Here is a 16,749-nt window from a genome sequence, read left to right as displayed (position 1 = left end):
TGTATATCTTGCAGGTGGTCTGATCACTCTATCAGACCTTCTAGGTGAGTGTGATTCAAATACTGGCTTTTGGGGATTAGGTTCGACCTCTACAGTAGTGGGTGTGTCTCGAATTTCCTCGAGTTCTATCATCTCGCCATTTCTATGTAATAGAAACTCCTTCTCTAAGAAGGTGGCATTTCTTGAAACAAACACTTTTGTTTCTTTGGGATGATAGAAATAATATCCAATAGAGTTCTTTGGATATCCCACAAAGTAGCATAAAATAGATCTACTATCCAATTTGTCTCCCAATGTCTGCTTCACGTAAGCAGTACATCCCCATATTCTTAGGTAAGAATATTTGGGAGGTTTTCCCATCCATATCTCATATGGTGTTTTATCCACTGCTTTTGTATGGACATAATTGAACAACATTGCTGCAGTTTCAAGCGCAAATCCCCAAAACGATGTAGGTAATTCAGTGAATCCCATCATTGATCAAACCATGTCCATCAAAGTTTGATTGCGACGTTCAGAAACACCATTCAATTGTGGCGTTGCTGGCGGAGTCCACTGTGAGAGAATCTCATTCTCCTTTAGATAGTCCAAAAATTCAGTACTCAAGTATTCTCCACCTCGATCAGATCGAAGTGTTTTAATATTTTTTCCTAATTGTTTCTCTACATCAGATCTGAATTCTTTGAACTTTTCAAATGTTTCAGACTTGTTTTTCATCAAATACACATACCCATACCTCGAGTAGTCATCAGTAAAGGTAATGAAGTAGGATTTCCCATATTTAGTGCTAACACTTAGTGGACCACATACGTCCGTGTGGATCAAATCCAAAAGATCATGTGCACGTTCCACGTTCCTTTTAAAGGGAGTTTTGGTAATTTTTCCTTTTACATAGGATTCACAAGTAGGTAGAGAGTTTATATTCGATAAGTCAAACATTCCCTCTCCCACTAGTTTGTGCATTCTTCTTTGGGAAATATGACCTAGTTTAGCATGCCATATGTGTGCAGGATTTTGACCATCTTGTTTTTTTTTTGTTGTTGTTGTTATTGTTTGGACATTGTTTAATGGAATATCCTTTAATTTTAAGTTGTAGAGATCGTTTTGTAATTCTCCAGTTCTAATCAAAAATTCATTCTTGTAAATATTGAAAACTCCTTTAGCAAAAATACAAGAATAATTATCTCTATCAAGCATAGAAATATAAATAATGTTTTTAACCAAATCAGGAATATATAAAACGTCTCTCAAAAGTAACTTTAAATCATTGTCTAATATTAAAGTAATATCTCCTATGGCTTTGGCAGCAACCCTTGCTCCATTTCCAAGTCTTAGAAAAGTCTCTCCTTCTCTAAGTCTCTTGCTTCTTGCTATCACCTGCAAATCATTGCATAGATGAGAACCACATCCGGTATCCAATACCCAAGAAGAAGAATTGACTGAGATATTACCTTCAATATAAAACATACCATGGCCAGAACGTTTTTGGGCTAGATATTCAGTGCAGTTACGCCTCCAATGTCCAGGCTTGTTGCAGTGGAAATATATTTGTTCTTTCTTGTCGGGCTTTGCGAGCCCTTGAGAAGGCTTCTTCTATGGATTCTTTTTGGGATTGTTCCCTTTTTGCGGGGCAGAACGCTTCTTTCCCTTGCTTTGGGCTCCCTTTTTTGTCCCGAATGATGAGCCGACAAGCAGAACAGGCTTTTCTTTCTTGATTGTGGCTTCATAAGTAGTAAGCATATTGACCAACTCTTGAAGGGTGGCCTCTAGATTGTTCATATTGAAATTTACCACAAATCCATCGAATGAGGAAGGGAGTGACAGCAAGAGAATGTCAGTCAAAAGCTCAACAGGCATAACCACGTCGAGTCCCACCAATTTCTCAATGAGCCCAATCATCCTAACACCATGCTCATGGACCGAGGCCCCTTCTCTCAAGCGTGTAGTCATGAGTTCCTTAGCAGTAGCATATCTCTCAGATCGAGTTTGTACACCATACAACTCTTTTAGATGATAGTGAATGTGAGCAGCATTCGCAACATCCTCGTACCACCTTTGCAGTTCATTCGACATACAATCAAGGATGTAGCTTTTAGCTTGAAGATCATGGTCCCACCATTTATCAAGCTTGGCTAGCTCAGTCTCACTAATGTTAGCAGCTGCCTCCTTCGGGGGCTTCTTTTCAAGCACATACGCGATCCTCTCCGAATTTGGAACAATATTTAAATTCCTCAGCCAATCATTATAGTTAGGTCCGATTAACTTGTTTTGATCGAGAATGATAGAAAGTGGATTACGTGTCGACATTTTGAGCATACTGTAAATGAAAAACAGATAACAGTTACTAATTATTTTAAAATAATTTGTAGATATAAAATATGGACTTTTATTTTATAAATTTTCCTCCCACTATTTTTACATTTTCACCACCCTCTGGTGAAAAACAAGAATTTGCATTTCCTTAGTGAGCACGTAGAGTCCAATCTAGACAATCATGATCCCGAATAATATCAACAAATCATAATTTCTAAAAGGTAGAGTCCAATTGCATCCCCATGCAACCTCCACGTGTTTTGCCTACTCTTGATAAGGACCCAATAATATGACGTCGTTTATCTTTGAGTGTCAAGCCGACCCATCAATATTGAATTGTAGTAGACGGTCACCACGAGTTCCCTCAATAATTAAGAGCCGAAGTCATGGGAGTTCCACCCAATTCACATCATCTATGTCAGTGGAAGTCATAGCTTTCCGGCGTCCAGACCTCCCCAATAATATGAGTCAGGCACTGACCGCGGGTAGCGTTCATCATGCAACCACCGTTGATGGAAGGCAAGAATAAATTAAACTCTTTTAATTTTTACTTTTGTGGCTTGATATAAATTTTGAATCTCATTCAAAATGGGGGATTTTAATTTTGAAATTGTCTCATCATTTTATTTTAAAAATCGTGTGTCATGATTTTGTATGTTTGCCGGATTCATGCAACTATATTATCTAATAATATACATACATGCATATTACTATATATCACATATATCATAATATGATAATTAAATAAACAAGGATGATCGATTGCCAATACTATTTGATCCATGTGAGCCAAACATGGATCAAAGTCCAAATCCTAGGTAAATGCAGGGATGCAAATGCAACTTATTACATTAGCTTCCAATATTTTACATGTCTTCATCTTTTTCATTGGGCCCACCATCTTCCAATCTTGATCTCTCACTAATTCTAATAATTACATTTGAATAGTCATGACACATAAGGGATCCATCTCATGGGGTGGGAACGGGCAATAAACCAAGCCCACTTTTATTCAAAATAAAAGAAATAATAAAAAAACAATAAAATATCCTAACGTACACCTAGCATATTGGTCTTGGCTCTGGATCATCCTTCATACATATAATATCAAATATTATAAAAAACCAACAAATCATGTATCTTGTAATTTTATTACTAACCGCCATAATTATTAAATGAATTAATAAATTAAATAAACTTTTTTATTTAATTTCCAATTAATTCAATAATAATTAATTCTTGTAAAACTCCTTTTACTATAAATAATTAAAATCACATTCTAATTATTTATTTCATAAGAAAATATTTATAATTTTACCAAAATTAATTTTAAGATAAATAAGTCAAATTTTCAAAAAATTTTAATTTAATCCAAATTAATTCAAAAATTATAAAAATCGCATCGGGACCAAACTTCTCATCCGAGCCCATTATCGAGACTGCCCAAAACACTTTTGGGCAGCCCAATCTCATTCTAGGGCATGCCCGAACAATTCGGGAAGCCTGCCCGAACAGTTCGGGCAGCCGTGAAAAGTAACCGAGTACTGTTCACGGGTACTGTTCACGCGTAAACAGTAACTTGAACAGTAAATATTTTTTTATTTTTTTTAAATATCTGAAATTTTTTTTTTAAGGTGATGCGATTTTGTGGATTTTCTTATGCGGTTAGAAATAAAAAAAACTCCACATGAAATTAACCATACGATATAGAGAACCTGGCTCTGATACCACTGTTGGAGTACCGTGTTCTCGTGCCCAAGACGCAGCGGAAGTTTAAAATTTTTTGTCTTGACATTCAAAACATGCTTGGACACTCGTATGGTTTAATTGACATTCATAGGATGTTTACGAAATTATACATTTGGTGAATATCTCACTTGACACCAACTATTCAGGGATTAGCGGATATCGCTCTTATTGAAATTTCCTACGAACGATCAACTGGAGTATCTCGTTCTTCAATCTCCGAATCAAGTCCACGACCAGTTTGCATATTCCTTTTCTAACTCGCACTAAAGAGAAAATAAGAAATTTGCGTTGAGATTGAATAAACAAGGAGTGACGATTCAAATCCCTATTGATTAGGGTGGCCGAAATCCTTAAAGCACAAGGGAGAGAGCAATTTCAAAAATTGCATTCTAGAATGAATGTTTTTTTTTTCTCGAAAAAATCTATCTAAATATATATATATATATATTAATATATATAAGTATATCTTAATTATATATGTAAACTAATTAAACAAGTTTAATTATTACAAATATATAATTAAGATTGTTGACAATATCATTTCAAAACATTTTTAAATGTAATTCTCGATGCTTATATATATAATATATATTATATATTATATTTTCCTTTGTGTGCAAGTTATAAATTATGGTATCAATATTATTTTCTTAAATAAATTAATATCGTGTATTAATACAACTAATGGGCTTTATTCTAGTCCAAATAAAATTCTATTAATTTATTAAAGTCCATTACTTTAATATTTTATCATGATGGGCTTGTACTCCTATTAGCCCATGAATCATGTACTCATTGTATTAATATTATCATAATCCCGATCGATGATCCAATATCATCGATGTGACGATTTTAACTTAATCGTTATTATGATGCACACTTTAAATTTTCGAAACCAATAAAGCATAAATAAGACAGCTGCTAATTTTGGAACACTTCCACTCAAATTAAGCAGGTGCACTCCCTTAACTGTTTTTAGTAGTTGTGCTCTAAAAAAATTCTATAAGTAATTATAAACTTATTTATAAGCTTATCATTTGATCTAATCAAATTTTTTTATTATAAATTCAACTCTTTGAATTTATTATCTCAACGGAAATAGAGAAACTAGTGCTTGTGTGACCCTCAATGGTTCAGGGATACAGTTAGCCGTGGGTTCACAATCCTTTGTGATTCAGTACATTGTCCTTTATACGAGCTTACCCTTATTATCCTCATTCTATTCATCAACTCCTTGATCATAAGAATGTCAGAATTCATTTCTGATTGGACCTATCGAATCATGGTAAGACCGTCTAGTAGCATCGCCCCATGATTCCCTAGGTATCACTGATAGTGCCTGCAAGAACCAGTCGATTATGGTTATCGTACAGTACGGTCCCTTCATCTCATATATCCCGATTGAATCTGTAAACATTGGTTCATCGAGGGTTGCATGTGATGTTCGATAACGATGTGGTACATTTATGAGAATACACAGTGGCATCGCATGTGCAACTAGGGAACAACTTTACCCTAATGTACATTTCATACTCTGGCCAGAGATTCCATGCACTACTATCTCATAAGATCACATAGGATATCCACACCCGTAGGTGAGCGGTGAATTCGCGACTACAATGCACTGGCTCCTACATGTGTCATAACTGTACCCAATATCGCCACCTGATGACCCTCTTGGAGTCGGTAAACGAGTCAAAGCACAATCCTAGCATGTAGAGTCTCAGTGTTGTCTCGGGTCGTAAGGACTAATGGTGTACAACCATAACCACGGATTTATCCACTCGATGAATAATAACCACATGGAAAATCCGAGGGACGGAAGTTCAGTGAACTTATCGTATGAGCACCAATCTGTATGATTGAACATCTCTATGTCCATACCAATAAAACGTGGTACACATCATCACAGATTTTAGTCTCGAGCTCGAGCGATCCTTATCCTTATTTTTGACGGCTCAATTGACTAGGAACTTAATTTAGAATATACAGTAATTGAAATATGTGTTTCATGATTGTCATCACATGTACAACCTCATACTTATTTATTATAGTATATTCAAGGTCTTTATCTATGCAGCTTACATGGGTATGCAGATAAAGTAAATGCCAAAATTGAATAAAAGAGTAATTATATTAAAATAAAGATTGTTTATTACACGTGAGTCAATAAAATCCCTAGGCAACAGTTGGCTTGCAGGGCATCTACTCTAACATCAATATCTTCTCTAACTTCTTAGACTTGTTATCCTCAAGTGCCGAACGGCACTTTGCCTTTTTCTCTTCGGTTGCCCTCAAACATGGTTTCACACCTTTTCCTTTTATTCCAGATATATGGATTTTGTGTCTATAAATTCCAGCGGTCGTAACTTTATCACACAAAATACATTTCAAAGTGTTAGGATTTTTAGGATCTACAAAAATAGCTGTCTCCCATCCAATATCCCCAGACTCCTTTTTCATTTCACCGTCAATGGAATTAGTGTTTCACTAGTAGAAAAATCGCGTAAGACTTCGGTTAATAACCGAAGTCGTAGGCACTTAATTATCGAAGTAGTGTCACATGAAGTAATAGGGTACTTTTTTACTTCGCTGAATCATCGAAGTCTTATACCTTAAATTACCGAAGTCTTTGGTCATTTTTTGGAGGCAGAATTGGACCGGTGCCGAAGTAAAAATATATATTTTACTTCGCTAATTTCATAAGTTACGAAGTCAAATATATTCTTATACTTCGTCAATTAATGAATTTGCCGAAGTAAAAACTATGATTTTACTTCGGGTTTTGGACGAAGTTAAATATTGTCTATTACTTCGTTAATTTCGTATATAACCGAAGTAAAATGTATTCTTTTACTTCGATTTTTAATCAAATTTTCGAAGTTAAATATTGTCTATTACTTCAGTAATTTCAATAATATACAAATTGAAATAATGTTTTTTACTTCGCTAATTTTCTATATTACCGTATTAAAATGCATTCTTCTACTTTGTCTATTAATGAAATTACTGAAGTAAATTATTTATTTAACTTCACCATTTAATTTGAGTGAAGTAACATATGTCTCACTACATTAAAATTTAGATACAAAAATAACACAACATAAATATAATTTTGAAATTTAAAATAGACTAATAAAATTCATAAATTATCCATCCCAAAATGACAAACATCCATAAATTTACAAGTATATCTACCAAAAATAACCCAAAAATATGCATGTATCCACAAGTATTTCAACAAAACTAGTGTATTCACAGAAACAAAACAAAATATTATCCCAACGTGCATGACACATTTAGGCACCTACACAGAAGTAGACAAATTCACTTCATTCACTTCTAACTTCATCAAATTGATCTTGGCTGTAATATTAGTTCTTGATGGATCCTGCAAACTGAAATGTAAAAAAATTAGATAGCTCAGTGTCAATTAGAATGATTTTCAGGAAACAAGTAATAGTGAGAGAAGATGTTATGGCTTGCCCCAATCTATGAACCCGATTCTGAACACACCGATACTTATTTAGATTTTAGGTGGTCCATGCTAATGGAAGAGAATAAGTAAAAGTTTGTCAATGATATGATAAAATGAAGACAGTGAACACTAGTAGAAAAATCGTAAAAGAACATTTAAAAGCAATCAGAAATTGCCATGTTCTGGGAAAAAAACAATGTTGCAAAGTCATGGAAACAACATATAATGGAATTAATTTTGACATGCATGATTTACAATTAACTAGTATTGCAAAATATAACAGTTCATATTTTACTTCAGCATCTTTGAATACATAATATTGCAACATTTAATAAATCAAGGCTGAATACAAAACTTTTAGCTAAAAATTTTAAATACTATACATTTTGTTAAATAGTTTTAATAGTTTTTGAGTCTTGTCGTCCTCTTTCAAATTTGATCATCAAGTTTAAATAAAAGCAAAACATCGTATCTACATAATGCATCAAATTGTTCACATCAATTTTATCTAAGTTACACCGAAAATACTATGACCATCACAAAACTATATATCCTATATGTGTTCTATGGTTTCTCAAAACACTGGACTTCACCATGCCATTGCCATTTACATTTGTTTAACAGTGTTTTCAAGGTCATTTCCTCGGCATGAAAAAATAGAGTTAACATGATTCAAGAGAATCAAGACAAAAATACAGAGTACAGATCGGTTATGGACTGTAAAGTTAACTTCTAGCTAGGATCCACCGCCATGTTTAAGAAAAAAATGAATTACAGTATATACCTTGACATGTCAATGCTTTTCCATCTCCCAAAGTCCAAGCTGAAGAGTATGATAACATGCTTCTTTCCATTAGAAGCAGCAAATCTTGACAGGTTCTTCGCGTACTCAATCACCATACCCTGTCGAGAGAAAATTTATTGTTGAGAGAGAAAAACGAAAATATAATTAACACGAGTTGAGAAAGAAATCACCATTCAAAAATCACTCATGCTATGTATTCTTGTAAACCAAACCATGCATTTATAAGAGACTTCAGTTTATATTTCAACCTAGTTGTATAAATCAAAAGAGAAAGACACAAAACAACACTCACATTAGGGTTTGAATAACAACTATATTTTTTTCACCTTTCTGGCCCAAACCATATGTCATTGCTGCAGCTGTTGGTTCATTAATAATCCTTAAAACATTCAATCTGGAAATCATTCCAGCATCTTTAATGGCCCGTCTCTGGGCATCATTAAAGTAAGCTGCAAGAAGGTAGGATAATATCAGTAAAGACACAATGCCTAGCTATCCATCGTCTAACATTACAAGACTTCAAAGACCAAAGCTTACCAGGAACGGTGATAAAGAACTCACAAAGATGAGTTGGATGACTCAGCTAGATCCAATTCAAAGGGCTCATCTGGGTATAAATTCTTACAAATTTCTTCTGATGTCTTGATCAAAGTTCCTCCCACAGTAGAAACAACATTAGAATTGTACAGAATACTCCCATAGAACTTCTCACAGTCAGATTTGTACAAGACCTGGAACATTGAGATCACTAATTAATTTACAATTAATCAGTTGATCTACTGTAGAGTCGAGTAAAATAAAAGCAAACTACAAAACTAAAGTACACAAGCATACTGGATTTAGCCTGTGGCAATTCAAAATCCATTCGCAGTCTAATGGAACCACCAATGGGCCTTTACACAGTGGGGATTCAGAATGTTGCCAGCAAAGGAAGCCAACAAGTATTGTACCTGAAGGGTTATAAATTAGACAAATTAAATGGAAAGTATAACAACATAATGTTTTTCAATGTACTGAGTACAATACCGAAAACCACTGCATAAACTGAAAATTGTAGAATCCAAATTTATGGCATCACGAATAAGCAAAAAATCATAGTTGGTTCACAATATTACTATCATTTATTGCATTCCATGTCGAATGGCTCAATCGATTATTAAAAATTCCAGAAAACTGGAACATAAAAATTATCAGTGTCAGCAATTTCGGAACAAAAGACTTGCCTGGTAATGGCCCTTTTGATACCCCGCCCTTCATAAATCCAACACTTTCTATCCACGGCCGTAAGAAACCGGAGCTGACCTTTTGCCGCAGATACAAGATCTATGCTAATTTCAATGCTCTGCGCTGCTTTCCACTCCATCTCCATTCCTTAACATTTCACCCACAAAATCCAGCTCTTATGAAGCATGGACTACTGATTTGCATTGCACCTCTTTAGTTAATAGACAAACTTAAAAATACAAATACACTTTACATTATAGTGATCAAAAAGAAGAAGTAACAGATTAATAGCTAGCCAAGAAAATGAATAAGAACACAGAGATCATCATAAAGTTAAATGAACTGAAGTGAAGTCAAATAAGAACTCAGCAGCCAGAATATAGAAGCAGACCACCACAAAATCTTTCGATCAATCGAAATTCAAAGGCCATATAACCAATAATATTCATTAACTTAACTTAAAATTACCAAATATGATTGATCATAACACACGTAAACTTGCTTAAAATCACTAGAACTGCAACATAAATAGTATTTTTAATAGAATATATTGAACTGAGAGCAAATTTGTTACGAGACGGTCTTAAAGGCGGAATCCAATCCAACATTAATGGGATAAAACATCCCCTAACTCAGCAGCAAATTACGTTTAACCATATTTGACCAGGGTCATCCTCAGCCTCAATCCAACCAACACACACGCTTGCTTTTGGCTCAAAAAATGAATCGCATCTTAGCACACACAAGCAAAACAAAGCAAAGAAAAGAATATCGTTGTCAAAACAATATATATATATATACACATACACATGAAGGCAGCCGCAAAGCCAGCTGAGAAAGAAGTGAGGGGTTGGTGGTGGATGGCGATGTTGGGGCAGAGCAACTACGATCTGTCGTACAAGATCTTGCTCATCGGAGACTCCACGGTCGGCAAGAAAATGGAAACCATCAAAGGAGACAAAGCAAACAAAAATATCACAAAGAATTCTTAGTAATTACTAAATTATAAACACAATAATGCAAATAAATTTATCAAATCAAATATATGTACTCTTCACAAACTCCTTAAACTCGAAACCCACAAGCTGGAATAGAGCAGGCCGTTATACTTACCCAAAAATTCCAAATCGCTGCTGGAAATTGTTGAAAAAGGGTTGGGTAGGTTTGAAACTCTCATAAGCTTGAACACCAATATCTCACGACTCGAATCCCTGAGAATCGATCCGAAATCAGTCATAAATTGGAAGCACTAACTTACGATTAGAAATAAAAGTACATACCAAGAATCCCAAAAAAATCAGTTGGAATCGAAGAGCATTCGCACGCTGAGAAACAGCCCTCGAGCAGCAGCTTCAAACGCGCGATTTGGAGCTCTTTTCCTTTGATTCAGGGAACAACTTACGATTGCGACATACGGGTGTATTCTTGACCCATTCAATCGAGAGTCTCCCGTTTCTACCCAAAACCCTTGCGATTGTAATTCTTGCTCCTAGTCAAGCTGTGGCGGAACACCATGGCATAAAACTCCGACTCCATTGAGGCGGGAGATGAGGGATAATCTCTTGCAGCTGCTGGACGCTAAGGTTGAAAGAAGAAAGGGATCGGGGATTCGGGCATTTGGAGGTTTTTTTATGGTAGCAGAGATAAAAAGTTGGAAAGAAATGAAAATGAAAGGGAGATTAAAGTACTGGGTTTGGATTTATGTTTTTACTTCAGAACTTTTCAATTTAATTTTTTTTTAAATCATATTACTTCATCACATATAATATGCCGGAGTAAAAGTTTACTTAAAATCATTAGTGAAGCCCGTGTTTTTTAAAATTTGAAGTAAAAGGTGTGTGTTTACTTCTCTAGTATTATTACCGAAGTTGATGATTATATATTACTTCGTAATTATTGAATGCCAAAGTAAAAATCGGCGAAGTAAAAGCCCACAATTCTACTAGTGTTTGATGCCATTAAAGACTCATTTCGCTCCATAGATGAAAAATGGCTGAATAAAACGGTCACATTTAAATTTCATACAAAGCAAATATTTCAATAATAAATTACTAATAGTAAATATCTTGATCGAAAAAATAAATAATACAAATAGTGGCACAATTTAATGATATATTCTCTCCCGCGTGAATTTATCACAATAAATAAATTTTTAAAATGCTTACCGAAAACATATAGCCGAAGGCCCGAAGCGGTTGAAACTTGACAGAAAAAAATCATAAAATAGAAACACTTGCTTGGTTGGAGTTGTGTCCCACTCCCTTTCGATATCTTGCAGTTGTTGTCTTGGAGCACAAGAATTTTAATTTTGAAGGGAAGGGTTATTAACTTTTGAGTTTTTGTTTTTTATCAGGAGGGTTTTGAAATTTCGACAGAGATGACCGATGACTACTTTATTTGAACAAAAATGAGTGTTTTTTAACGAGTTTTTAATTGATATATATTTTTAAAAAAATAAAAATTAATTTATTTAAAAAAAACTCGCGTTTAACCGCGATTAATGCACGTTTAATGATGTTTAGTGTGGTCAACTATGAGTTGACCGTTTTTTTCCGTTTTAACCCGAATCGTAGCGTTTTTCTTGCGTTTTACGTTTAATCTCGTTTAATCCACGTTTAATCTCGTTTTTTAGAACACTAATCCTGAGTGCTAACTCCCCTCATTTAGATGTTGTCTTATACATTTCTTTTCTTGGTTCTTTGCGCTCCAAATCTGATCAAGCAATTACAACAAAAGATATATCAAAATCTGCTCAACAACCATAAATCTTGCAAGCTAATCTTCAAAGAAAACCTTGAGCTATTATATCTCGATTCGATGCTGAATTCCCGAGCTCGACAAGATTCAATAAAAATCTAAAAATATAGCATATCAAGCTACTTATATCAACAAAGAACTTACATAATAATCAGCTCAATAAACATGCCAAAAGTCTAACAATTTCTGAATCGGCGGCGTAACGGTTAAAAATCGGCAACCGTAACTCCAACACAACAATCTAACAATCAAATCTATCCCATAACATCATCATATCAGCAAGAAACCATCGAAATATCAGCCCATCAGCTATGAATATATTCAAAAATAAGATGGAAAATTATAGCTAATTCGTACGATATCCGTTCTTCGATCCGACTTCGAATATACAATGCATATAACCTCAAGAACACACAAACATACTCAAATTCTGATTTCTCTAACATCAAAAATCTCCAAACCAACTAAAACATTAGAATACTTAAATCACTTTGTAGCTCTTGAAGAGAGGATCGCGGAACTATGCTCGGATTTGAAATCAGATGAACAGATCATGAAAAATCGGAGTTGAAAATGAAGATAAAATCTTGGAATCTAAAAATTGGAGGGTTGCACGGTTCTTTCTGAAGGAGAAATGCTGATTCAGATTAAATATACAACTTATAACATGGTATGGACAAGTGTAATCCACCAAAAACAAATAAATTGCACTTCGGTCTCTGAACTATTCACTATTTTAAAATCAGGCCTCGATCAATCTTTTTAATTCAATTTTAATCCTAAATAATTTATGAATATTAGAATTTAATTCTAAACTTCAAAAATTCTCAAATTAAATATTCTCGAATTAAAATTAAATAATTTCAGGCCTTACAATTCTCCCCCTCTAAGACATTATTTTGTCCTCTAAATCGTATGCAATCTGGTCACATATAAGATAATGAAATAACATAAATACTGAATAAGAACTCACATCAGTGAAATAGCTCTGGAAAGCGCTGTCTCATGTCTAATTCAACTTCCCAAGTTGCTTCTTTGACTTCATGTCGACTCCACTGAACTTTCACTAGAGGAATGGTCTTGTTTCTAAGTTGCTTCTCTTTCTGATCCTCGTAAGGTCCGATGAATCTCGAAGATAATTTTCCTTTCTTTCCAAATCTGACAGTGCCTCGGAATGTAGAAATTTTCAAGAATACTCTGTCTTCCTGCTCAAAACACAAAGGTCTACGTCTGACATTTGCATACTTGGCATGTCTATCTTGAGCTGTCTTCATTCTCTTTTGAATTAGCCTCACTTTATCTGTCACTTCTCGAATCATATCTGGGCCAGTATCAGGTGCCTCAGAGTTGTCATCCCAGTAGAGAGGAGATCTGCACTTCTTTCCGTACAATGCTTCTAGTAAAGCCATCTCGATACTCGTCTGATAACTGTTATTGTACGAGAACTCCACAAGCGGTAGTGAATCTTGCCAACTAGTGCCAAAATCTCGCACTATAACTCTAACCATATTCTCAAGTGTCTGGATAATCCGCTCTGATTTTCCATCTGTCTGAGGATGATATGCAGTACTCAGGTGCAATCGATTACCTAGAGCTTGCTGTAGGATGTGCCAAAAATGAGATGTAAATCTAGGGTCTCTGTCTGAAACAATAGATTTAGGCACAACATATAGTCTTATAACTTCTCTGATAAAGATATGTTCCATCTGATCATATGTGTACGTCATTTTTTATGGAATTAAACATGCTGATTTAGTCAGTCTGTCAATAACTACCCAAATAGCATCACAACCTCTGAATATACGTGGTTGCTTCGTAACGAAATCCATGGAAATATGATCCCACTTCCATCCTGGAACAGATAAGTTTTGCAGTAAACAACCTGGCTTCATTCTTTCTACTTTCACTTGTTTGCAATTTAAACATCTAGACACAAATTTTGTAACATCGGATTTCATCTGTTTTCACCAATACTGATTTTTTAAATCATTGTACATATTCTGCCACAAGGATGAATACTGTATCTACTGCATTGAGCTTTTTTCAAAACCTGTTGTCTCAAATCTGAAACATCTCGTTCAACAATTCTGTTATTCACATATAAGATACCATCTCCACTAACCTTATATTCAGATTGAAGCCATGATCTGACCATCTCAATTTAATTCTAAATACTCTGATAATCTTTCTGCGCTTCTCTTATTCTGGTTAACAATTCTGGCTCATCTTGACCAATCCAAAAACACATCAATCTTCTACCAATCTATATACACCTATCGTAGACAAGGATAATTAAAAACATACCGTTCTACTCAAGGCATCTGCAGTTGCATAGGATTTCCTTGGATAGTATTTGATCTCGCAATCAAAATCATTCAAAAAATATAGCCATCTTCGTTGCCTCATATTCAATTCAGACTGCAAAAATATATATTTCAAAATTTTATGATCAGAATAAATTTCAAACTTATCACCGTGTAGATAATGTCGCCATATCTTCAGTGCAAATACGATGGCTGCAAGTTCCAGATCATGGATAGGATATCTAGTCCCATGTGGCTTCAGCTGTCTCGAGGCATAAGAAATAACATGGTCTCTCTGCATAAGCACACATCCTAATCCCCTGTGAGAAGCATCACAATAGACAGTAAAATCAACAGTACTTGAAGGAATCGTCAAGACTGGTGCTGAAAAGACCCGAAACTGCTAACTAATTAATTTTTTTTTTAAAAAAAATCCTTGCATGCAAGATCCGTAACATAAAAACTAAAATAATATACTCTCATAAATCCATGCATACGCAAAACTCATGCATACACAAAATATTTCAAAATCAATTAAATGTGAAAGAGAAAATATTAAAACATGTGCGGAAATAACTACTTTAAATCTCAAAAACCACTGAACATAAACTGAGCATCGGTCACGGGTGTACTAGCTGCACTGGATACTCATACGCCTTCATTGCCAGTAGGGATCTCCTCATCATCATCATACCCATAATACCTGCACCATCTAAATCTAGTGAGCCTAAAGGCTCAACATGCTCTATCCAGTAATAACAAATATGAAACCAAATTCAAGCACATATCGTATAAAATATCGTGAATATATCATATACGTGCATGATCTTAAAATAATGCATCATAAGAAAATATGTCATCATCAGTCATACATACATCATAACTAATCATACAAAACATAATTGAGCATTTCATAATCATAAAAAGTGAGTATGGTCATATCCATGAATGTGACTAATTGTAGTGACCCTTACCTGGATCACCTACTAAACATAACTTAGGCATGTAATTATCTTAATTAAATGGATATCAGAATAAAACTATGGAAACCATAAACAAAATACAATCCCAAGGCAAGGAATCTGTAAAATACCCAAATATTATACAACCAGATCGAACAGTTGTATCAATCCAAATAACAACAGAATAAAACCTAGGCGAAGCTCCAACTGGCCAACCACTGCCTAGCCCCTCTTGGATCCACCCGTGTAGTGACCCTTACCTGGATCAACTACTAAACAGATCTTATGCATGCAATCAACTTAATAAAACAGATATCAGAATAAAACTGCGGAAACCAAAAACATTATACAATCTCAAGTAAAGGAATCTGTAATTTATCCAATAATATACAACCAAATCGAATAGCTGTATAAACCCAAACAACAGTAATAAAACCTAAGCGAAGCTCCAGCCAGCCAACCGCTGACTATCCCCTCCTAGATCCACCCTCCTCGTCCAATCGCAAACCTTCCGCATGAAATAGGGTGTCCAGAAAATACAGAGTACGAGACGTGAGCATAAAGCGCTCAGTACGAGAGTATGAGTATACATGCATGCAAAGTGAACTCCCTATAGACTCGAGGTCAAGGATCAGATAACAGAGACAGACCGGGCCCTGGTATGTAGCACGCTGTGCCGTCACTTCAGGAGGTGGCTCCCATACCGAGATAACCGTGGATACGCCGGACCCAAATCGATGGATGTCCATCCACAACAGGATAGGGTACAACCCTACTAACAGACATCTCAAAAGAGATACAACAAGATGCAAATGAATGCAGCATAATATCAAGGCATATAAATCATGCAGTCACATAATACATGCATACTCAGTCAGGATATCTCGAACAGTACTTTCATACCTCAATACAGTGCAAGCTCTACCAACTCTAGGTTCACGCCTATAGTCTGCTCTACACTGCCAAATGATACTACTATCATTAAAGTGCTCTAAAAGCCTTAACTAAGCTATTGCATACTCCTAAATATTTATAGGAAGCAAAAGCTATACCTTCGTCCATCGTTAGCCCTTTGATGTCGATGCCTCCAGAACTTGGGCACAACTCCGCTACGACTACCGAACGCCTCGCCGACCTCCGGACCAAGTCTAAGAAGAC

General features: G+C 35.2%; 1 protein-coding gene across 11 annotated transcripts; it reads right to left on the bottom strand.

Annotated features, from left to right (window-relative positions):
* Positions 1–7,219: 7,219 nt before the first annotated feature.
* Positions 7,220–11,206, bottom strand: LOC140891570 (glycine-rich domain-containing protein 2-like). 11 transcript variants are annotated; one of them, XR_012152570.1, is made up of 9 exons: positions 10,850–11,206; positions 10,683–10,780; positions 10,377–10,488; positions 9,569–9,762; positions 9,180–9,295; positions 8,883–9,076; positions 8,672–8,794; positions 8,325–8,443; positions 7,220–7,460 (listed from the first exon to the last, which is right to left on the bottom strand). XR_012152570.1 is itself a non-coding variant. In XM_073300129.1 (8 exons), exons 6-8 carry the CDS (start codon positions 8,687–8,689, stop codon positions 7,370–7,372), a joined length of 228 nt encoding a protein of 75 aa, XP_073156230.1. In that variant the 5' UTR covers positions 8,690–8,794; positions 8,883–9,076; positions 9,180–9,295; positions 9,569–9,762; positions 10,377–10,780; positions 10,850–11,206; the 3' UTR covers positions 7,220–7,369. The 11 variants fall into 10 exon arrangements, 2 of the variants coding, with proteins under 2 accessions (XP_073156230.1, XP_073156229.1); XR_012152568.1 differs by having other exon boundaries at positions 9,569–9,759; positions 10,377–10,473; XR_012152562.1 differs by having other exon boundaries at positions 10,377–10,780.
* Positions 11,207–16,749: the final 5,543 nt, after the last annotated feature.

This window comes from Henckelia pumila, chromosome 3, assembly GCF_033568475.1.
Source record: "Henckelia pumila isolate YLH828 chromosome 3, ASM3356847v2, whole genome shotgun sequence".
Classification (NCBI taxonomy): Eukaryota; Viridiplantae; Streptophyta; class Magnoliopsida; order Lamiales; family Gesneriaceae; genus Henckelia; species Henckelia pumila.
This window is presented reverse-complemented; position numbering and strand designations above follow the sequence as displayed.

What these genes read in the sequence shown, in the direction of transcription:
- LOC140891570 (XM_073300128.1), bottom strand. Translation starts at nt 9,602, where the DNA reads ATGAAGGGCGGGGTATCAAAAGGGCCATTACCAG. An exon ending in ATCAAAAGGGCCATTACCAG is followed by an intron (nt 9,296 to 9,568) that starts GCAAGTCTTTTG and finishes ATAACCCTTCAG; the next exon opens with GTACAATACTTGTTGGCTTC. An exon ending in ATTGCCACAGGCTAAATCCA is followed by an intron (nt 9,077 to 9,179) that starts GTATGCTTGTGT and finishes TCAATGTTCCAG; the next exon opens with GTCTTGTACAAATCTGACTG.